The sequence below is a fragment of the Carassius auratus genome, chromosome 23, assembly GCF_003368295.1.
Source record: "Carassius auratus strain Wakin chromosome 23, ASM336829v1, whole genome shotgun sequence".
In the NCBI taxonomy this organism is placed as follows: domain Eukaryota; kingdom Metazoa; phylum Chordata; class Actinopteri; order Cypriniformes; family Cyprinidae; genus Carassius; species Carassius auratus.
Genome location: NC_039265.1, coordinates 8,489,720 through 8,514,460, shown reverse-complemented (window position 1 = coordinate 8,514,460; position 24,741 = coordinate 8,489,720). Strand labels below are relative to the sequence as shown.

General features: G+C 37.0%; 1 protein-coding gene across 4 annotated transcripts in view; it reads right to left on the bottom strand.

Moving 5' to 3' along the window:
• plekhg5b (pleckstrin homology domain containing, family G (with RhoGef domain) member 5b) overlaps positions 1 to 24,741 on the bottom strand; it is a 66,173-nt gene that overhangs the window by 3,555 nt on the left and 37,877 nt on the right. For all 4 annotated transcript variants that reach the window (XM_026199597.1, XM_026199596.1, XM_026199598.1 and 1 more), the window contains 17 exons: positions 22,093 to 22,234; positions 21,645 to 21,744; positions 20,266 to 20,338; positions 19,841 to 19,932; positions 18,611 to 18,747; positions 17,335 to 17,501; positions 5,887 to 6,090; positions 3,449 to 3,619; positions 3,130 to 3,225; positions 2,807 to 3,007; positions 1,935 to 2,045; positions 1,655 to 1,804; positions 1,436 to 1,573; positions 1,116 to 1,235; positions 562 to 694; positions 329 to 444; positions 63 to 211 (listed from right to left, as the gene is read on the bottom strand). In XM_026199597.1, the coding sequence (XP_026055382.1) occupies positions 63 to 211; positions 329 to 444; positions 562 to 694; positions 1,116 to 1,235; positions 1,436 to 1,573; positions 1,655 to 1,804; positions 1,935 to 2,045; positions 2,807 to 3,007; positions 3,130 to 3,225; positions 3,449 to 3,619; positions 5,887 to 6,090; positions 17,335 to 17,501; positions 18,611 to 18,747; positions 19,841 to 19,932; positions 20,266 to 20,338; positions 21,645 to 21,744; positions 22,093 to 22,234 (2,300 nt within the window). The remainder of the gene's footprint in view (positions 1 to 62; positions 212 to 328; positions 445 to 561; positions 695 to 1,115; positions 1,236 to 1,435; positions 1,574 to 1,654; positions 1,805 to 1,934; positions 2,046 to 2,806; positions 3,008 to 3,129; positions 3,226 to 3,448; positions 3,620 to 5,886; positions 6,091 to 17,334; positions 17,502 to 18,610; positions 18,748 to 19,840; positions 19,933 to 20,265; positions 20,339 to 21,644; positions 21,745 to 22,092; positions 22,235 to 24,741) is intronic.

The following is a 24,741-nucleotide window of genomic DNA, read 5'->3' as shown; positions in this document are numbered from 1 at the left end:
ATAATAATAATAATAATAATAATAATAATAATAATAATAATAATAATAAAAAAACAAAGTACCTGTTGCTTTGATCTTTGTGTATAAATTGAGGTGAACTAGTTGTGGAGTTACAGCTGTCCTCATCTTCCTCCTGATCTTCCTGTAGTTTTTTCTTCAGACAAGCCTTCTGTCTGCGAGCTTCCTCTGACCGCAACCGCTGCAGCTGATTCTAGAATGCATTTACAAGTGAGCTCAATCAGAACACTTCTCTACTGAGAGGACACTTCAAATGACTTCAAATATCAGAAAGGTCGTTATTGCTAATAATGGACCAGTATGATTTTACCTGGACATTGCAAATTGCATCAGTCCAACTTCGGCCCTGGGTGGCGCTGTTGGCCTGGAAAGAGTAGGCAGCCACAGCGCTCTTGAACTCATTGAGGTAGATGAGGACAAACGAGCCTAAGACAAGAAAAAGAAATAAATCCTAACTATTATTTCACAATACAATCATACACTCTTCGGTTCACCTCCTTTGTCCTATGAAATGTATGATGTGGTTAAATGTTTAACCCTCACCTGTGTCTTTGAGTTCTCTGCACACCACATTCTGCAGGAGGAGAGGCTGTCGGATCACTTTCACCTTCTCCAAACGCTTCACTGGTTTAGTGATCAGCAGCAGGTCCGTGAAAAGGAAGCAGTAAACATCCATCTACACAAGAGAAAACAGATACATGTAAAAACATGACAAACTACAATACTCAATACTTGAGGAATCTTGGGATATTTCAACCAAAACAAAAAATCCTGTCATTTACTCGCCAAACATCATTTAAAACCTGTATGCACTTGTTTCTTCTGCTGAACATGAAGGAAGATATTTTAAAGAACCACTACCATCATCTTCCGATGCTTTTTTTCTCCTTGCAATTAAAGTCAATGGGAACCGACATGGTTTATCTACCAAAATTCTTCAAAATATCTTTTTTTTTTGTCTGATGAAAGTCAGTCTCACAGGTTTGAATGATTTCACTTTTAGGTGGACTGTCCCTTGAAGGACAGTGACTCCCATCAATGATTTGAAAACAGCTACATTGCCAATGTTTCCAAATGCATCTGAAATCTGAACGAACCCTGCCGTCTTTGCCCTCTTTCATGCGGAGCGCCCCCTCCAGGTGCAGTTGCCTGGTCGCTTCTGGCGAAGTGTCAATCATGGGTGCCGTCAGGTCAATTCGGTTGAACTCCCTCAGAGCCTGTAGACATACAGCAAGAGTTAAACAAATAAATGAACCCCAAGCCACATAAATCATAGCCTGCTTCAACCAAACCAAATTATCTACAGTGAAACCATGCATTTCAATGAAGTCCTTACTACTTTACTGTTATGAAATGTCTTTTTTTTTTAAATGCCGATGCTAGATAATGGATTATTTGTACTGTACGCTGTTCTTACCCTCTCCACCTCCTCACTAGCTCCCTCCACAGCCTCGTACGACTCCACTCGAGCCGAAATGGCAGCCAGTTTCTCTTGCTCCTGTTTCTGACGCATCTGAGAGTCTACACTGTTAATGAAGCCCTCCACACACTTCACCTGTAAACATACGCACACATTTAGCACATTTGATGAACGATAACTGTGCCTCTGAGAGTTAAAGCCTGTGCAGTGTCTGACCATGTTGTTGAGCGCTTCTTTGGTGGTTTGGTCATCGGTTTTCTTCAGGATGGTCTTCAGGAGCAGAGGGTATTTGGTTAGTCTCTGGTGCGGTTTGGCTAGCATGTCCGCTAGCTTCAGACGGTTGCACTGTTTATTCGTTTCGGCCCACTGTTAGGATAAAAGATTCAACGATTACAAACCAAGTCAAAAGGGAGATTTCTTTCATCTCTCGTTTTACTGTTTTGTTAGGATTTGTTACTTGTTTACTGTATTATCTGTTCAGGAGCAAACTCCTCACCGTGCTGTAGATCCTGAAGATTTCGTTGTCTCTCAGCAGTGAACGCATGTACTCCATACAGCTCTCCTCCTCCATACAGTACCGCATATACGGCTGGAACCGGGCTGCAAACTATCCACACAAACAAGACACTTTTAACCTCTCGACCAGCAGATAAACAGTTTTACAACCAGCCTGCATCTATTTCACTTACTTATCTAAACTATACGTCTATCCAAAGTGTTTGAAAACATGTGGTCGTGCACGTTGAAGCAAATTTCACCAGATGTTTATGTGACATTATGGACTGTTAAACTACTGTTTTGAAGATGTTTGTACACAAATATGACAAATATGCATTCCTTCTATAGATGGATAGATGTCTTGTTTTAACAAGCATCTAAACAGTCTTGAATCAAAATATAACTGAGAAGCAAAAAACAATATATAAGAAATTTTTACCCCATTGTTTAAAATCTGGCCATATTAAACGACTTTGTGCTTAAGCAAATAAATAAATCAAATGTCTACCAATAGGTTTTCTAATAAAAGTTTTTTTTCTTGTTTTAAGCAAGAAGTAACTTAACTTTGATTTAAAAAAAAAAATCAGAACACAAGACTTATGTAATTTTTCCTCTTAAGTAATTGAAAAATATTTTTTGAAAAATCTATCCAAATGAAGTGATGCTTAAAAAGAAAGAATAAACATCCGTCAATGGGTTAAAGAAAAATACACTTGTTTTTTCTCTTAATGCAAGTTACTTGTAAGCATGAAGTTAATAAATTTTTCAGCAAGAAAGACTCAGTATCTTGAGATATTTGTAATGGAAGACGAGACCGAAATACAGAAGAAGAACATGCGGAGTCTGCTGATTTACTCGTGTGAAACTCACCGTACTGAACCCTTGCTCCAGGTCTGCGGGGTCGATCAAGCTCCGTGTTCTTCGGGCTTTCTCCAGCACTGGAAACATGGCTTGAACCCACAGCGTGGAGTGCAGACGCACAATGTCGTGGATGTTGCTGAAGAGCCGAGCGGGCTCCACCTCGAGCAGGAGACTGTTGTCCTGAAGATTCAGCAGGCCGCACAGGAACAGCTGCACAAACGACACAGTTTGATGAGGGACCGTTATTCAGAAAGAGCAACTATTAATTAATATCTTTGCATCTTCTGAAACCGAAAAATGTTCTGATGAACAGCAATTTAAATGTGTCTTACATCAGTGATGACCCTGAGTTTCTTAATGTACGTAGCCTCGGTTTGGATCAGTTCCCATATCGCCTCTTGCTGTTGAAACTGACGTCGATTTAGACTCTGAGAGAAAAAAAAAAAAGCAGAAAATACTCCGATAAATATCCATCATCAGTGACTCTACGATTCAAAACATATTAAAATACAATGCTTAATGGGTCAACTGAGGGTAACTGGTCATGTGTACATGTGTTTGCTCCAATGATCAATAGATGGAAATGGTTATATATATTCCCAAGGGGTTATGTGACGTCCCAGGACAGAAGATCAGTCAGTGTGTCGGTACCTCAGGGTCATCCAGCAGTTGCCTCCAGCTGTCCTCGAGCGTTAAGTTGGGCTCCTCCTCTTCCTCCTCCCAGGAATCCTGGTGGAAGGCGAGTTGAGAAGGAACCTTGGGCAGACCGAACTGTGTGTACGCCTGCAGCTTCGTATGAAGCAGCTCCACGCGGTCCACCTCCTAACACAGACATTAAGAGAATAGAGAACATTTACATCATCTAGTATCCACATTGACTTTAAAACAAATAAATCAAAGGAATATAATAAATATATAATAACAGTATAAAGTCCCTCTTTAAAACATTACCCCTTTCCATTTAAAATAAATTATACTTTATATAATTTTACACAGTAATAGATAATATAATTTCTTAAATTAAGAAATTGTATGTTCTTTTTGTAAGAGATTAACATTTATATTCAGCAAGAATTCATTAAGTTGAGCAGTAAAGAAAATATTACCTAGAGTAACAGATGCTGAAATTTCAGTTTTATCACAGGAATAAATTATAATTTACATTTATTTGAAGTCGTATTAATATTTGACGGTGTTCGTTTATTTTCTGATTTGTTTTGATCAAATAAATGCAGCCTTGAGCAGTGAGCATGAGAGACTTCTTTCAAAAACATTTAAAAATCTTACCAACTTCAAATTTGTAATGGTAGTGTAATAAATAAATACCAAATTCATAATATTAGAAGACTTTCAAAGAACACCAAGGGTATCATCATAGTACATGTCCAAAAATCAAAGCATCATCATGGTAATTATTCCCAAAATGCCATTATAGTTTTTGTTAATGACAGAACCCTTTTAAATCAACAAAACAACTATAAAGAGTCCCTAACATGAACAAAGTTTGCAACTGATCAAAATCACCGCACATTTCACATCCGCAGACCACCGAAAACTGGCAGACAACTGAGACGCTGCATGTCTGTTCCAATGAAACACCCCCGACAGGGTTTATGACACCTAACAAACACCCCTTTCACTAAACGCCACCTTCTCTGTGAACTCACAATTAAAGCCCATCCATTCATGTCAGGGACCCTCTCTGACAGCCCATGTGCCACTGGGGCCATTGTCCTGTAATGGGACGGCCGGTGTACTTATGACAACGAGTATTTAGCATTGAGTGCTTCCAAACAATAGAGGCCAGACACAGATGGACTATAGGCTGCCTGTCATGGCTGCTGGAGAACGAGGTTTGGCCCTGGTTAACCCTTCTTTTGTGAAAAAGAGTCCCCGTGGGACACAAGAGCACCCCTTGTCTGTCTTGTTTGGGGGTTTCATGGCTTAATGTGAAAGGGAGGGATGGAAGTGTTGAATGACAGTGACAGCTTCCGTCTCTATTATTAGTCATGCATCTGGTGTAAATGCAGGCCGAAACTTCCAAGGGTTTTTTTTTTTTTTTAGGCTCATGGGATTTTGTTTGTTGTATTGTTTTAGTCACCTACTGAAGGAATAATTCACCAAAAAATGAACATTGCTCAAAATGTACTTGCCCTCAGGCCATCCCAGATGTAGATTATGTTTGTTTCTTCTTCGGAACAGATCTGGAGGAATTAAGCATTACATCACTTGCTCATCAATGGATACTCTGCAGTGAATGGGTGCCGTCAGAATAAGAGTCAAAACAGCTGATAAAAACATCATAAGAATCCCCAAGTAACCCACACCACTTCAGTTCATCAATTAATGGTCTGCATAATGGAGTCCATAATGGAAAATGCTTTGAAGTGCTATGCTTGTAAGGCATTTTAACTTTAAATAGTCACTTCTAGCCAAAATATGAGTCAGTAATTCATATTAATGCTTCCTCCAGTACGAAATCCCACCTTCTGTTGTTCTCTCACAATAAAATCCACCAACATATTTGTTAAGAGCTACTATTGGTTATAAATGGTGCTTAATCTGTGCATATTTCTCTCCTGATAGACACATAAACACTTTTCACTGGAGAAAGCAATACTATGAACAGAAGACTTATATTTCAGTTGAAAGCCACAATTTGAAGTTAAAAGTATCTTGATGGATTTGTTTGTTACAAGCACGCAGCTTTTCCAGTCACAAGACGTTAACTGATGGATTGGAGTCGTGTGGATTACTTGTGGATTATTGTGATGTTTATCAGCTTTTTGAGCTCTCGTTCTGACGGCACCCATTCACTGCAGAAGATCCAGTGGTGTACAAATGACGTAAAGCTGTTCTGATGAAGAAACAAACTCATCTACATCCTGCAGGTGATAAACCATAACATACAATTCCAAGTTCTATTTGATTATGGCGCAACCTGCTATAAACATATTTCAACAGCCTCCAGTTTGCGTTTCGGTTTCTCTGGCTCATCTTTTCATGAGATCTTTTTACTGGAAATCACACCATGGAAAGTTGCACCATCAGCTTCCTGAGGTTTACAAGATGAGCGAGATAAGGTTTACCTTTCCAGATCCGGCGCCGAAGAACACGCTGATCCGATTGGTGGCGCGGTTCTTCCACTTGTCCGGTCCGGCGGCCACACCGGGCAGCGAACCTCCTGGAGGAACACTTGGTAAAGACCCGCCTAGCATGGCTAGAGTGTCTGGGGACGGGATGTTGGCATCGCCCAGAAACTCGGTCATGTTCTTCCGCCGACGGGCCTGACCCTGTGAGGAGGAAGAGATGGGAGATTATAAGACCTAGGTGGGAATGACAAAATGTTTACAAAAGGAGAAAGATAGAGGTTTGTGAGAAGGATATCAACCAGTATGTCGAGGACAACAGCCCGAGAGACTGTTATCAGTAACAATACCCTACAGAATGAGAGAGGTAAACAAGAGATTTAGAAAAAGATTGAGAGAGAGACAGGTGGGGTGGAAGCAACTAAAGTAAATTTACCAGCATGCTTCTAAAGATAAACCTCAACGACAAAACAAAATACATTGGAAATAAGGGTTGGCACACATGTGGAAATCACAATATTGTTTAAAGTTAAAATCTGACCTAGAAAGAGTGGAGAATAGTAAACATTTCTTATTTCAGCTCATACAATTTATTTTTCATTTCTTTTTCTTTTTTTTTTGAGTTTTGGGTTTCATTATGTTCATTATGTTGAAATTATATATGAATAACTAAAACTATTAACTGAACTAATTACCTAGACATTTAAAACTGTATATTTTCTGATAAGATTTTTGAACTATTTCAGCTTCATCATATAAATAAAATATATTTAAATAAATGTATAACCAAATAAATTCATAAAGATTTATGTTTATTTTCTGTTTAGATATATCCTGTTAAAATTTTTTTTTTTTTAATTTTTTTTTTTTTTTAAGCTTTAATTAAAATATAAATAAATTATACATTTATATACGCACATATATGGACAGACAGAAAATGTTTGATTTAACTAGTATTACTTTTCGGTGCTCTTAAATCAGACTTCATCACAAATTATTAATGAAATTGACCATTTTATCATTTAAAATTACATATTGCTCAACCCTAGCTTGAAAAATTAAGGCCCCTGCAAAGAGATGACGTTAATAGAAAAAGTAATGCATTATGGTTCATACCGATTTCCCCAAACAATAAGATCCTGCTGAATGTTACAATGTTACAAGGAGGTCAGCAACCCTCAGAAAGATCAAGACTGCTATTGTTTCATAAGCAATTGTTCTGCTAGAGAGCATTGCAACATCTTTCTGCTTATACACACACACTCAGTGAGTTAAGAACAAATAAACTGTTTAGTATCTAAGGAAGTAGTAATCTCGCTGAGCGGGAGGCAGACGGGCTTGTTGACCCTTCGCCAGGGTGCAGGGAATTCCACTGCCCTGAGTGCAGTTACCCACTAACAACTCAAGCAAATTCCACAGACGGCTACGACATTTTTGGGGAATGCACAAAAAAACAGGAAAGGTCTGAATACAAAACAATGGAATTCCATAAACAAAAACGAAAACGATACCTGCCACAATAACAGTAGTATTTTATTTGATCACTTCAGAGACGTGTGCAGGTGTTTTATACAATTAAATGCATTTCTAATAAAGTATATATGACTATATTTTAAGACTTTTCATTTTTATTTTAAGATGTTTTGGAAAGAGGTCTCATTTGCTTACCAGTGCTGCATATATTTGGTCAAAAATACAGTAAAACAGGAATATTGTGAAAAATCCTTTTGAAGATTAGCATATTTTAAAATGTTATATATTCCTGTGATGCAAAGCTAAGAATTCAGCATTATTACTCTAGTCCTCAGCATCATATGATCCTTCAGAAATCATTCTGATATGCTGGTTGACTACTGAAGAAATAATCATTATTGATGTTGAAAAAGTTGTGCTGTTTATTATACTTATTAATTATATTATACTTTTTTCACAAAGTCCAAAGATTACCATTTATATTAAATAGAAATATTTAACATTATAAATGTCTTCACTGTCACTTTTGATCAACTTAATGTGAAAAAATGGCCAACATGTTTACTTTCAAACCATAGCTGAGCTTCACAAACAACTAAATGTACTACTATTTATAATTGTACTAAAATACCTTTAAAATCTTTTCTCTGTTGGCAGGGCAAATAATGAACATCCCTGCAATGGAGGAAATAAAACAATGGTGGATTGGCCACTATGCCCCCTTGCTAAATTTAGAACAGAGGCAGAGAAACAGGCAGACGATGAGCTTTGATGAGGGGATTTTTGCGGAATCTGGGGTGAAAGGATGAGGACACAGATGTCAGGAAATGTCCCTACTTTGAGGAGGATGGACAGTGGACATCTGACTGCAGGTTATAACCACACTATCAGCCCTAGGGAATGGAAATTCAAGGCAGAAATGGACTATTGGCACAACATTAGAAGTTACTGCCATAAAACAAAAAACACATTTATGCAGACTGTCCATTTTTACTACTGCTTTATGATTATATCATGGTATATTACGCACAACTAACAAAGAAAGTACTGTATAAAAATCAACGAGTAACAAATGCCACATCAAAAGGAATTTTTCTGGTGAAAGCAACACATCTATAATTTACACGGATCAGTAAATCAATATTTAGCTTTCTTCCACCACTTAATTCCACTTACAAAAAACACTTCTGATAAACTTCACACAGCACCAGTAAAGCAAATAATTTTTTCAAAAACCAAAAAAAGCTATTTGTTCAAACTCTTGCAATGACACCCACTTTCTGATCAACTGTAACCAGCAATTCTCATTCTCTGTTGACAGACTGAATGGCCAACTAATTTATAAAGTGGAACAGGATTCCTAGAATGTCTGATCTACTCACCATGGAAGCAAGCGGCATGTCAAATGAGAGGTAGACCATGGTAATCTCTTATCCGAGCTCACAGAGCCTGGCACATGCTAGAGCCAGCCGCTAGGATCACTCAAAACCTCCTCTCTTCAAAAGCTCATAAAAACACCAACACATAGACAAGTTCTGTAGACCCTGGAACTCCTGGATGGGTGTTGAGAGAGTTCTTGAAATAATACAAAAATATTAAATCACTATTTGCAACTCGGTGCCCCTTAATTTCCTTCTTAAAATATGAGGTGCATCAGGGCTCCCTACGAGGTCCTTTCAGTTTCCCAATGTTTCTCAACCTGCGATGAGAGGTAAAGCTTTCCAACTGAGCCTGTCTGCCTGCATTACTGAATAGGACAGCCCAAACGTCATGGCAACTAGGAGGATCCAGTCCCATTGTGTGGGACAGGAAAAAGAGGTGTGGCTGCTTAAAGACAGAGGGTCACATGTAAAGAGGGAGGGGAAAAGAAGATAGCGTGCAGGGTCCCAGGAAAACATCCTGGTGCCTCAAAAAAGCCAACCTCTGGTTTGACAACATATTTTTTAATTTGAATTTTTCAAAAACTAATTTACTTTGGTGCTCGTGTGCAGAAAAAAACAATTACACATTTAAGAAAAGTACATTTAAGACTATTACAATCAGCGTAAAATCATATTTTACCTTACAAAACTGTTGCTGCGAGTGTATTAATTTAATCCATTTAATGATGTAGTCTATCATCATAAGAGAGAGGTTCTGATGATCCTCTGGATTTTCGACAAAATGAAAGTGACAGCAGCATGGCATTCCTGTAACATGAATGATTTCCAAGCATCCCGTTCTTCCTTACTTTAACTAGGAAATGATCTCTGCAATATGAAACTTTGGGGAATCCCAGATTATAGTATGTGCTCTAACAAGTCTTGAATTTCTGCATTGTTATTATGTATCCAAACAAGCCATGGCCTACCTACATGACGTGTAAGCTCTACTTTTACAGAAAAAAAGAGCTTCATCTTTAATTAAATGACTGAGTTGATGATACTCCTTAATAGAGCTGCTTAAATGAGTCCCAGCCCTGGACATACAGGTTTAGCACATTAATAACTCATTAGAGGGCATACATGCATATCTTAAAGTATACTGAAATTATACAATGTTACGTATAGTAACTCTATAATGATAGTAAAAATAATGTTCTATAAATCCTTAGAGTCAACATAAACTGCTCACAATCCATTTACTTTAGTAATGTAACGTAATGTCTAGGAGTGATATTCAGAGGAGAAAAAAAAAAAAAAAGTAGGACGGGACTGGTCTTTAATGAATCAAAGACCAGAAAAAGGCAATAAAATAAAATTGTATCATAATGCTGACTAAAGAAATCTTAAATTTTTAAATTACACAATATGTTCCTTATGATTTTAAAGGAAAAGACTTAAAATTACAAAATCATTTCTTAAAAATGTCAACTACATACACGAATAAAATAAATAAATAAGACCCTCTGAGACCCTGATTCCTGCAACCTTCAACAGACTGACCACTGGGAACTGACGCATGTAGCTGCCTTTTTACTTAAATCTTCTACAGACAACAAAGTTCAGCTGAAGAACATTAAAAGAAAAAAAAAGTGTGTAGATAAGATTAGCTTTTGATCAAGCTTTGAATAATGATGAAGCAAACAAAAGGAAGTGGAAGAACAGTTTAAGTGACCAACACTTAAGCAACAAAAACATGTTAGACAAATCTGCCAGGTCACATTTCATCTCCTAACTTTACATGTAGTGTCAACACAGGACTAGTCTCAAGGCCAACAACACGCAAAACGTCACCCACTTCAATTAGTCAAAGCAGAGACAGAACAAAGAGCCATTGAAGCTTGAGGACAGATGATTAATCAGTGATCAAAACCACGATACGACCTTATCACCTGACGAGATAACAGTGTCTGTCTAGCACAGGGACCTAAACAGAGGCCCAAGCTAACGGCTTTCCATGACGTGTACAATCAGCTTCCATTACACATAGATACGTAGCATCTTCCCACTCAATACAAACACTTGCTCAATGAGAAATACAGTGGTGTGCAATCAAAATGATGCTAACGAGAAGTTTAATAATTGACGAAGAATTCATTAAAACATGAATGCTCAAAAAGCTAGAGAAGCTCATAAAGTGTGCAGCATTGCTTTACCTGCCACTTTGCTGGCGATGGACTTTTCAGAGACGCTTCTCCAGACAGACTTTCAGGATTCATGTGGGGGAGATCCCAACTGTACCATGAGGACAGATGTCCGAAACGTACCATGATCCAGCCTGGATGCCCTCTCTGACCTCGCTCAAACACTAAAGTGCACGTCCTACTCTAAACTTCAGCAGTCAGCAGGTGGATGCTGCACACTGGTGGTGGATGAGGAGATACCCCCTGTCTATGTAAAGCGCTTTGAGTGTCTAGAAAAAGCGCTATATAAATGTAAAGAATTATTAACATCCAGAGAAGAGGCAAAAATGAAGAGACAAGCTAAAAATTCCCCACATGTGCTCCAGGTCTGGATGACAGTGAGTAGTTTTTAAGCTTCTGCTTTGTGACTACATCAATCTACTCCTCCCATCTCCTCCAAAGTCAGCTTCCACAACAATCACACACTAAATGCTGACCCCACCCCCAGCAGACGTTTACAAGATCACTTCCTTAAAGTATAGAAGTATCGGGCGAATATAGGTCAGGTTTCACCACGGCGTCAAAGGAAATAAACAAGAAATTACATTCGATTGTCACCACTATAAATATAAATATATACACACACAGTTCATGCATTTATATATATATATATATATATATATATATATATATATATATATATATATATATATATACACACACACAGTTCATGCATTTACCCATAATGGTAGTATTTCCTGATCATGCAACCTTTATGCCAATTTATCTAGACATGATGAGCATTCTGAGGCAAAACTAGATAAATTATTAATTGCGCTCATAAAATTGGCTTCTTTGTGTACAAATATTTTCCTTTATGTAACAGATAAACACCATATAATTTTTGCAAGAAATGGGGTTTTGTTGATAATAATATAAAGCAGAATTGACAGACCACAAATCCATTACATAGCAGCCTTCAGAGTTCAGTTAATGCCTTATGTTACATTACAGACACTACAAATTCACAATTTTAAGGTGATTAATGCGAGACACTATGAATTTGCTTTCTACATGATGTGTGCCAAGAAATCTTACAACATTTGAGATTCACCCCTCTAGTTTCCCATGAAGATAAGACACATTTTTTGCTCAAGTTGTGTTTTGTTCTATTGTCTTCGAACACTGGGTGTTAATAGTCAGAAACTAATTGCGTGGTAATTGTGTTAACGTCACAAGAGCATTGGTTTTGCTGCATCAAGAGCTCTTAACAGAGGAGTGCTTTGTTGATATCCCAGTTCAATAAATGATAACTACTATTTGCATTGGTCCCCTTGCTTAATGAGAGAGACTGAGAAACACAGATCTGCTGTATTTTTTTTTCCTAAAGCTTGCAAGAGGTGTACACACCTTAACATATCAAAGAACTTGATCCTTTCATTTTAATAGGAAACCAATGCAGATTAAATCTGTCTGCTCCGACACTAACCTCTATGCGGTGATATTAATGCACTTCTGAACCGGTCTCTTATCAGAGAGGTCAAATAGGAACCGGGAAAGGCTCATTTCCTGCAGTTAGTAGCAGCCGACAGATGTTGTGTAGTTTATCCAGACCTTTGATATTCCATTGACTAAGTTACATTTGATCAAACACACGGTTTCCTTATTGAACACTCCTCTGGCAGCTTTTGATGCCATTTTGGTGAAAAAACTGCAGTCTCTGGAGACAAATGTTTCTTAAAGGCCAAATATTTACATTAATCATGCCAATTTGACAGCATTCTGAAATACTAGCTTCTGTATCGCTACTGATTCTTTTGCAAGCCAATAAAAATAATGTAATATGCATTTAACAATACAAAGTAGGCTTAATTGGAAATAGCTAAATAAATCAAATCAAACAATAAATTAACATATGAACGAACAAGCGAACGCAAATCCAAAAAATCCATAAAGTTTCTCGTTGCAGGAAAATGTATGCATGTTATGGGGTTAAATAAGATAAAACATAAAACCAAGTGGGGCATTTATTTTTAAGAAAAACCAAGCACACTTTTTGAACTACAAATTACACAAAAATGTGTTTTTTCAGAAGTTGAATTATTAAACTGAAAGTACAGATACAAATAACAACAACAACAACAACAACAAAAAACAGTCCGTTAAAAGTCAATGAGTGAAAATGACTCAGAAAAGTGATGTTGGAAAAAAATATCCTGAAGTATTTGAGTGCATATACCACTTGGTTTTACATCTAATGCAATAGCATTCAGACATTATGATAAAGTGTTAGTAGTTGGAGAAGTCTGGCATACACAACATGACCAAGATTTACTAAATCCATCATATTGACACATTCTCAATAGTGGGCCCCTGAGGGCCACGGGGACTTTTTTTAATCACCTGAAGTGTTGTGTAATACACCTCTCAGGTCATTAGACAGATGAAATTGCTCTATTTTGTGTCTGTGTGGGTGAACGGTGCAGCCCAAATGCAAGCTAGCATTATCAGTCTGAGGCTATTTGACTAATGCAACAGAGTCAGAGGTTAAAGGTGAGTGGAGGTCTCTGAGGTGAGGGATGAATCTTACGCAACAGGACATGCTTAAAGAAACAGAATCATAGTGTGCATTTAAAACTAAACACCACTGGTAACCACATTGTGCTTATGCATATTTATACACATAACCACTAGAGGGCTGTCATATTTAGGAGAGTTGATGTTAAAAGAAGGGCTGGATCAAAAAAAACAACTTTCACCTGAAAACCTGCTTTCGTGAGACAAACGACTTTCAGCTCCTAGGAGTGTCAAAATCATGGCGTTATATCAAACGCTCACGCTTCAAAGGTTATTCCCCCTCCGGGGCGGATCTGGGCTAATCAAACCTCAAAGAGGAGTCCTGGTGTCACCGCCGCAGAAATAATCCCAGGGGCGATGGGTTACTTTCTAAAGGTCAGGCTTTGGTGAGGGGGCAAGACACAGTGGGTGAGTTACCACATACAGGTCAAATGCGCTCACAGACAAAAACGAGCAGCTCTCATAAAAATTCCAATGGAATAGCTGGCAGATGAGCTTAGAATTCCATCAGCGGGAAACAACGAGGTCAGAGGACAATAGATCACTTCTACAGTCAGAACAATCACAACATATGATATTGTCTATCTGTCTGATCTGTCTGTCATGTGTCCGTCTGTCTGTCTGTCTGTCTGCCGTGTGTCCGTCTGTCTGTGTGTCTGATCTGTCTTTTGTGTGTTCGTCTGTCTGTGTGTCTGTCTGTCTGTCTGTCTTCCGTGTGTCTGTCTGTCTGTCTGCCGTGTGTCCGTCTGTCTGTGTGTCTGACTGCCGTGTGTCTGTCTGTCTGCCATGTGTCCGTATGTCTGTCTGTCTGTCTGCCGTGTGTCCGTCTGTCTGTGTGTCTGTCTGCCGTGTGTCCGTCTGTCTGTCTGTCTGTCTGTCTGCCATGTGTCCGTTTGTCTGTGTGTTTTACTGCCGTGTGTCCGTCTGTCTGTGTGTCTGTCTGCCATGTGTCCGTTTGTCTGTGTGTTTTACTGCCGTGTGTCTGTGTGTCTGTCTGCCATGTGTCTGTCTGTCTGTCTGCCGTGTGTCCATCTGTCTGTCTGCCGTGTCTCCGTCTGTCTGTCTGTCTGTCTGTCTATCTCGGTCCGTCAAAAGAAAAACCTATTATATTAAAATTAATGCTCTTCTATTTTTACTTTCTATTTATCAAATAATTATGATTATTATGGTTTACACAAAAATATTAAGCAGCGCAACTGTTTTCAACAGAAACAAAGATTTTTTTTTTTTTTTACAATTGTACAAAAATAAATGTTAATTAAAAAAAAAAAAATTATATATATACACGTGTGTCTGTCTGTCTGTCTGTCTGCCATGTGTCCGTATGTCTGTCTGTCTGTCTGTCTGCCGTGTCCATCTGTGTGTCTGTCTGCCTGCCATGTGTCCGTCTGTCTGTGTGTCTGTCTGCCGTGTGTCTGTCTGTCTGCCATGTGTCCGTATGTCTGTCTGTCTGTCTGCCGTGTGTCCGTCTGTCTGTCTGTCTGCCGTGTGTCTGTCTGTCTGCCATGTGTCCGTATGTCTGTCTGTCTGTCTGCCGTGTGTCCGTCTGTCTGTCTGTCTGCCGTGTGTCCGTCTGTCTGTCTGCCTGCCGTGTGTCTGTCTGTGTGTCTGTCTGCCGTGTGTCCGTCTGTCTGCCGTGTGTCTGTCTGCCGTGTGTCCGTCTGTCTGTCTGTCTGTCTGTCATGTGTCCGTCTGTCTGTGTGTTTGACTGCCGTGTGTCCGTCTGTCTGTGTGTCTGTCTGCCATGTCTCCGTCTGTCTGTCTGTCTGTCTGCCGTGTGTCCGTCTGTCTGTCTGATCTGTCTATCTCTGTCTGTCAAAAGAAAAACCTATTATATTAAAATTAATGCTCTTCTATTTTTACTTTCTATTTATCAAATAATTATGATTATTATGGTTTACACAAAAATATTAAGCAGCGCAACTGTTTTCAACAGAAACAAAGATTTTTTTTTTTTTTTACAATTGTACAAAAATAAATGTTAATTTACAAAAAAAAAATTATATATATATATATATATATATATATATATTTTTTTTTATTACTGTTTTTACTGTATTAAATAAATGCAGACTTGGTGAGCATAAAAGTCTTCTTTAAAAAAAATCTTGCAAACCAAAACTTTTTTTTTTTTCACAACCTTGATTTCCATTTAATTCATTTATTATTTTTTAAGTAACATAAGCTACTTAAATCTATCAGGATGCCATAAAAAAAAGTTAAATTTAATGATAAAACGTTACATACATTAAATGGCCTTAAAGTTCTTTTAAAATAATATTTTTTGGGAAACATTTGCGTTACATTGTGCTATTTGCATATAATGAATAACTACAATGGGAATTGTGTAACGGAGTGATAAGGAATGCCCTGCTGGAAAACAAGTGGGGGTGGAATTTCCAAATGTGGAAAATAATACCATGATGCAAATTCATGCTGCTCGTTATCAAACAAATGCATGAATCCTAAACCACCAGCCGTAAAACAACACTAGTGGCGACGTCTGTGAAAGCAGAAACAGAAATAACAGTCATACTGTGTATTAAATTCGACAGAACAAAATTGCACACTTATGCGTAATTTGCCGTACAGCATCTTTCCGAGTTTCGAGTTTTTATTCTCTATCTAAAGAAAAAACTGTAAATATTAACTACAAAACCTCAACAGAGAATTTTCCTTCTTGGAATGCAAATGAACCTTTTATCACAAATAAAAAAATATAAATAAATAAATCTAATCCCAGGTCTGAACAGTAAGATTCTACGTTTTTTTTCTCTCCAAAAGACTAGTGTTACAGAGGAACTAGAAAAACAAACCCGGCTCTGATGTGCAATACCTGTGCAACACTTGTCCAACACGTGAAGACTTGTTTTATGCCGTTACGTAACCTACATCCACACAATGCCAAGCAAAGCCTGATGGGATGACACAGCTTTGACCTGAATGCTCTGTACTCAAGTTTTTATTGCTAAGCCTGACGATTCAACCTCAAATCACAGTAAAAGCCCACGAGGTGCATTGACAGGCCTCTGCCTTCAGTCCTACAGTCTGCACTCATCTCCGAGGCCTGCATATCCATGTTTGTACACGCACACAGGACTATGTTCAGGCTTGTCTTTCCATGAATCCAGCTTTACTGACTATCACGGTGCAGCTGGGGAAATACAACCCCATGATGTTGAAAGAGTCACCAGTCATTTCTACAGAAAAGAGCTAAAAACCAAACAATTGGCAGCGTCATTCAGAGGGTCAAAGTGCCATATATGTGGATGCACTCAGTAAGCTTCCTGTATGAGGTCATGTGTTAGGTTTAAAATGATTTACACCAAGCTGGAACCTTAAAAGGAAGTTGAAGTGGGACTGAGGTGTTTAGAAATCAAGAAAGATAGGGACACATTAATTTAGAGCCTGTTTACTTTTAAAGGGATGGAAAATGGTCTTCGTAAAACTAAAAAAGCTATAAGGACTTAAATATAGAATAAAATGTGTCTAAAACGGGTATGACACAAAATGAAATTAATTAATCCCTTACTATTGAAAGGACAGAAAATGCTCTTGAAAATTTCAATTATGCCCAAAAAAAATGTAAAAAGTAAATGCACATTAGGCCATGTTTCTAAAACAGGTAAAATAAAATAGCATAAAATTTGTGCTTGATTATTAAATTGACCTTTTCCCCCCAAACATTATTTTTTCCACTAAGTTCTTAAAGTATTTAATTTTAACCTCACATAAGATAGTAGGGGCTTAATATTATTTTATTTTCTATAACAGATAACATAACATAAATACAGTCAAAAAGTAAAAAATAAAATATTCCCATATTATCTAGAGGAAGCACTATAAGGACTGACCAGTATGTCAACGCTCTCCCGGCGCGGCAGGGACCCATGCTCGGCCCTCTCACTGCCCGGGGTGAGGATGTAGACGCTGCCCCCTCCTGACGGCTTCATGTTGGGCAGACTGAGAGAGCGCAGATCCTTCACGCTCTGCTCCACCTTCAGCTCATCGCCGGGCCGAGCTGCGGAAAAACAACCATTTGAGAAATACTCACTTAATCGTACAAATAATGTTCTTATTCTGAAAACACCGGTTATGAAATAGATCTAAAAATACTTTATAATGAAATAATGTTTAATATAAACATAAATCCTAATAAAATATAGCTTAAAAAATTAAAAAGAAAATTCCAGTATTTAATAACATATTATATTAATAAATAATAACTTTAACAGTGGAGCACATGGCTTTGAACGGCTATTTGCATTTCTAAATATGGCATTAAATAAATCACTATTATAAATAATGAAATACAAATATTATTTATATGACAGACCAACAGTACAATTATAAATTATTATTATAATTGGTAATAATAATAATAATAGTGATATATTAATATTATTATGATTTTGTTATTTTTAAAAGGAATCATTCCTGTTAAATTCAATAAAAATATTTTTTTTAAAAATAAAATAAAATAAAAAACAATAAAATAATAAATAATAAAAATAAAGCAATGCCAACACTACAAGGGAGTAAAAAAACGACAACAAAAATTACTTAAGTACAACAAAATACTTACACTACTGGGGATTACTGTTTGTTAAATTTTACCACCACATATTCATCATCACTGAAATCTGCTGTTAGTATTAATAAAAGTAGCAGAAGGTCTTCAACAGAGCAGATTTTCAGCATGAATGAAACTCTTCAGTCCCAATCATTTTAACGCTAACCCTCTCTTGGTTCTCACGTCAGAGGCTGTGTATTACGCAAGCGGCCATCCAGCACCTGTGGGACGCCTGTGCTGGCTTGTGTTTGCGCTATCTGATTAAAGACATGGCGATGGGGATTTGTAAAGACAGGCACATGGCTGTATAATCACGAAAAGCGTGTTGTGAATGTGAAGAAACAGCACAGCCCTGTTAGGCTCCTTTAGATACATAACAACTCTAATGAAGTGTAATCGGTCACACCTCATTTCCTGGGAAACTGTCTGCTTCTGTGGACACAATGATGGCTGTGTTGAGGAAGACTGGTGTACGTTTTCAACTTCAGATTTGTAAATGTGTAGGAAGAAAGGGTTATCGAAATGCTGACACAGTGATTAGCATTTCAAACTCGTACCTTTCACTTTGAGGCAATGCCCTCCGAAACGGTACGCCTCAAAGTCGAGGGAGAGAGGAGTGTTAGACTGGTCCAGGAACAGATCCACTCGGGATAATTCAATGCCCTTGCGCTCAAAAATGGGTCCGAGCACCTCTCTGAAGAACAATAAAATGAGCAAATGAGCTTGACAGATAAAATGAACAAAGCAAAGACTGAGTTATGGACATTTCCGATACAATTAACACCCATTTAAAGATTTAGACAAAGGCTGTAGGAAGAAATTGTGCTTTTATTTGGAAAGCTGGCATTAAATACTCCTCCTTTCCTATGGCATGACATATTATAGTCTTAAGGTCTTTGTTTTCACTCGTTGAAAAATGAATACGACCACGCATTTTGTCACACGTTTTCACACTGCCTCTGAAACTTTCGTCAGTCATAAAAAAATTAGGATCAGGTTTGATTTTCTGCGTTTTTTGCATCCATATGCATTTTGATAGGAAAGTATGGTGAATATGAAAAATACAAGTGAAAATTTATTTTATATTTGTTTATCAATACATGCAACATTTGATATTTAATATTAAAAGATAATTTTTACATTGCCAGGTTTAAAATTAACATTGGTAAAAATACAGTCTATTCCTTACACACTACATTCAAAACATTTCTTAAGAAGTTTTATGAGGCTCCGTTTATTTGCTAAGGAATACAGTAATAATCGGAAATATTATTACAATTTAAAACAACTGGAATATATTTGAATGGATTTTCGTAAGTAATTTATTCCTGATGCAAAGCTGAATTTTAGCATCATTACTTCAGTGTCACAGGATCCTTCAGAAATCATTCTGATATACTGAGAAACATTTCTTATTATTATCATTATTGAAAGCAATTATGGTGCTTAATATTTTTTTGGAAACTGTAATAATATTTTCTTGGGTTTCTTAGTTTAAAAAAAACTGCATTTATTTGAAATAGAAATCTTCTGTAAAATTATAAAAGGTCTTTACAGTCACTTTTAATCAATTGAATTCATCATTGCTAAATAAAATAATTTATTTTAATAATAATAAAAAAACCTATGCAGTCCAAACTTTTGTAGAGTACTTTATATTCAACTAAATTCTAATCTAAAGTATTGTTTATGCAATGGATGCATTTAGGATAAACCTTTTAAACAGAAACACAAACAAAACTTCAGTCTAAGGTTGCTGGAGGACACAGATTTGTTCTCGGACTTACCGTAATGTCTTCTTTTTGACAGCGGGGACGATCTCTGTGTCTATGTCTATGTTGAGGTCAAACTTGAGGCTGAAGCACTCCTTCCTGGGGTCCTATAGGGGGCGACAGAACAGTGCTGCTCAAAGATGGGTGACAGACAGACAGACCACTTCCAGTGAACTCTAGATGTGATCAAGATCAAGCCACATCCTGGGGCTGCGGATGATTCAGAGACGTGCTATTTCCTGTACGCTATGCTGGATATGGAAGCCCACATACAAGTCTTTACAGGTACATGTGTAGTAAAAATATTGGTAGGGCATACTAATATAATATGTAGGATGTTAAGGAGCTATACGTGCTTGTTTCTAGCTTATCAGTGTGTACAGTCAGCTAGGATTCCTAAAGTTTCCCATGAGCCTTTGCGGAGGGAGGACAATACTCACATCAGTGTGGCGTCGCTGGGGCTTTTTTTGTCCCTTTCTTTTTTCCAGCTTCATTCCTCCTGTCTTATGTTCTCTGTTAAAAGACAGAAAAACACGTACATGTGATTTAAAAAAAAAAAAAAAAAAAAAAAAAAAAAAAAAAAGCTCCAGGTTTGCGGTGTTTGTTTGTAAGGCTGTACAATTTGGACAAAATTTGGATTAAATATTATTATTATTATTATTATTATTATTATGAATAAATACTAAACAAAACAAGAGCTATTATTGTGGCAATATTTCACTATAAAATAAAAATAGAAGTATCTCAGGTAAATATAATAAGAATAATACAGAAATATTATTATAACTATTGTAAGTAATACAATAATAATATAAGTACACAAGTAAAATTACAAAATTAATATTTATGCAAAATAATATTTTATTTGCATTCAAATACAAAACTATTGTGCTCCCTTCTCATATTTGGGAAGATGGACGGTGCATGTTTCGCTCCTGCACATTATAAGTGCCCCAAAATCACAGCGCTTGCAGAGATGAATTGGTGTTGTACAATTCCTGCAAAGTGAGCCACTGAAAACACTGGATCATCAGCTGCTCGCGTGTAAATGAACACAGTACCGCGCTTCACTTTGAAACTTGCACTGCATATATTATTTAATTCACACCCTTTACCAAATAAATGTTTATTCTGCATGCATGACATACTGAGATATTGCATGAAATATTTTTACATGTTATAAATTATAAAGATACTTTTTACATTACAATGTTGAAAATAAACCAGAGTGAAGGTTTAAAAAAAAAAAAAAAAAAAATATATATATATATATATATATATATATATATTTTTTTTTTTTTATTACACTCAAACAGCCTGCAGTTATTTGATAAAAAAACAAAGCAAAAACGGATAAACAGAAATTACTACAATTTAAAATAACAAAATACATTTTAAAATGCAATTTATTCCTGTTACACAAAGTTGAATTTTCAGCATCAATACTTTCATTTGAATATGCTTATTTGCTGCTCAAGAAACATTTCTTCTTCTTATTATTATTATTAATTGTGATGCTTCATATTAAGTGCAACCTATACTTTAATGTGTTTATTTAATTCACAGCCTTTACAAATTAAATCACACCTAGCGACATATGTCTGTGGTTTTTATTTAAATTCATCATGCAGCCATATTGATTTATTTCCATCTCTCACTTTCAGATCTGCATTTTGCTCTTGTTCAGTTACGCTAACACTTGATGCATGTCAGCTTGATTGTTCTCATTACTTTTACGTGCCTTTCTTGGTGTGCAAAGGCTGTTAGATTCCATAAAGTTATTTGAATGCTGTGGAAAGGTAATGAATCACCGACTGACCCTCGTTCAGTGCTTCCTTCTTCCTCTTCATCCAGGTCAGAAGGGGGGCTCGTGCGAGGGGGACAGGAACGTGTGGACACATTCCGCGCCAGGATAGAACCTGACGACACAGATATAAGCAAATCTGATCTTACATGCTTCACTCCTTACAGAAATGTCTGCTTTTTTAATAGTAATTCAACTAATCTACTAAAGGTAATATAAAAAAAGTATTTTGTATTATTGTCAAAATAAATGAATATCAATTAAATCAATTTATCAACCTTTTATACTTATACATGTATATACAGCATCTGTTGTTGGGTGCTTTAATTTTACTGGTAGTTATTAGTTGTACAAATTACCAAACATCCATTCCTGGTGCTTTTAAATGAGACTCGTTTGTATGAAACATAAACCTGTTTGGCAGAGGGTCACATAGGTGTGTTTGTGCCTGTAGGGCCGTTACCTTGTGGCTGTACGTCGAAGCGCAGATGCCTGTCAAAGTGCATGCTGTCAGACTCATCCAGGTGACAGCGAGAATCACATGACTCGCACAGGTGCAGAGGGCTTTTACCGTTCAGTTCCTGACAGTCGGGATGATGACACACCTACAGGAACAGAGAAATCAGACACCAGACGCTTTGAGTCACTCGGGCTCTGGTTCATCGCACTTCACAAAAAACCTCACTCTGTGGGTTTTCTCTTGTGACGGTTCACAACATCACAGACAGTCTCAAATGCAACCATACACAGACAAACATGACCAATTAGAAGAATTCATGCGCCATGGTATTTACATGGCACTTTCGAGAAAACCCCAGTAGATTTGCAAAATCCATTGTTTGTGATATCATTTACCGTGTTTTTGAGCATGTACTATGGTAGAGCCAAGATATTCCAGATACAACTTCTCTATGAGATATATAACTTGAAACGTAAATATTTATGCAATGCAAAGCTGCATTTTCAAGATTCTTTGATGAATAGAAAGTTCAAAAGAACAGCATTCATTTGAAACCGGAATCTTTTGTAAGATTATAAATGACTTTAATGTCCCCTTTGAACAATTTAACGCATCCTCGCTGAATAAAAGCACTTCTTTTTTCCAAATAAAACTTACCATCCCCAAATATTTAAATGATTATTTATTTAAATAAACAGATAAACTCTTAGATAGTAGAATTCTCCAAAGATTCAACCAAATTGTTTGTAAAGATAAAAGTGCAAAAAAATAAATCACCACATCAAGTGCTCCTTTAGTGATAAAGCCAATGGTTGCCTTTTTTGACATGCAAAAGGTAATGCAAATCAACTAAATCAAGCTACAGTTCTGAAGTTATAATCCAAGAGAAAACCAAGAATCACAACTAGTTTCTCGTGCATGAAGTAGACCTTCATGTCTGAGGCTTGCTGTTTTACATAAAAGCCTCGACTGCCACACCTACTCGAGTGTAATCCAAACCCCTCCGAAAGACTCGCATTGAAACACATCAATCTGACGATCCTCCCCTCCTCTTACCTTCCATTTCATGGGATGTGTGCAGGCCACCCAAATCGTTGGACACTGGTCCAGGGAGGCAAAGGATAGCGCTTCAGTACATTCACACACCCCAAAACCTCACAGAAGGGTTCCAATTAACCCCCTTCGCCCAAAGAACCAACAAGACTTGGTCCAATTAATCTTGACCCACCCCCTTGGTGTCTAGTCAAGTTAAGCGCTCATGGGGGCAGGGAGGTTTTAGGGTAGTCCTGGTGTTCCCCAACAACCAAATCAGTCTTCAGATGTCCAAAACCCCTCTAATCTGAGGAGCTAATCATCTGTGCACTCTCGTGAACCCATCTGATGGGGCGGTGGAGATTAGATTTGGCTCATCTCTGTCTCAGACTAGACTCCACCTCAAAAGGAGGAAGAAAGGCAGTCTCGGCTCCATAAAGGTTTTAAATAGCACTTGCTTTTAAATGGGTCTTGTTGTCTATAATAGGCATGACATGGTCTACCACAATGAGCACAATTAGGTTAGGTGTACTTTCATGTTTTTCAGATTCAAGGGCTTGCTGGGACTTTGTGCGAAGCTTCGGCAGCTTTAAAGGCAAGGAAGGTCAAATATGGAGTCAATGTGACTACACAAATCACTTTAGGACAGAACAAACTCAATTACTGGTGCATGCTTGGATGTCGGAGTTTTATAGATTTACATAAATGTGGAAATGTTGCAAGAACTGCAAAGCAAGTAACATTTTTAGGGATTCCATGGTCATAGCATGCTCTAGGGCAAAGGTTTCCAAATTAAGAAATAAAATCTAATCAAATTTTCAGTTTTATAAAATTTAAAAAAAATTTCAATAATAATAAAATATTAAGATTTCAAAAAGTAAAATTAATTTTTTTTTTTGAAGGCTACAAGGAGTCTATTGAAATAACAATACATACCAACAGAATTTAGAAGGCCACAAGGGGAGTCTGCTAAAAAAAATTAGCTTTATAAAATAAATAAATAAAGATATATACAATTTTATTTAATGAGAAAAAAATACATAAAAATATAATATTAAAATGATATATTAAAACAGAATTTAGAAAGCCAAGAGAGGAGTCAGCTGAAAACTTCAATTATAAAAAAGAAAAAGAAAAAGAAAATTAAAGGGTTAATCAATAACAAAAATAAAATATGAATAAATTAAAATTAACAAAAAATGTAAAAACTTTTTAGGGAAAAAAAAAGAAAAAAACTGAATTTAAGCTGCTGCAAGGGGAGTCTGCAGAAAATTTCAGTTTAATATAATAAAATAAAATATTAAGAAATATATTTTAAAAGAGTGGTGCCCTTTTAAAAGAAAGCTAAAAAAAAAAAAAAAATCTTTCAGGGCAACAGATCATAAAGCTCACTAACAACAGTAGGGATGTGTCAAGAACCGTACAACCACCAAGAGAAGACAGGTCAAAACATTCATATACATAATCAACATAGTTTGGTCAAACTGCAGCACGTTACGGTTTTTATGGTGGGGGTTTTGACTGATAATAAGAGAAAGAGACGACAGGTCGTTCCTCTTTACAGTAAAACTTCCTGCAGTCATCTCAACAGAACAGCCTTTATGCTCACGTAACGGTGTG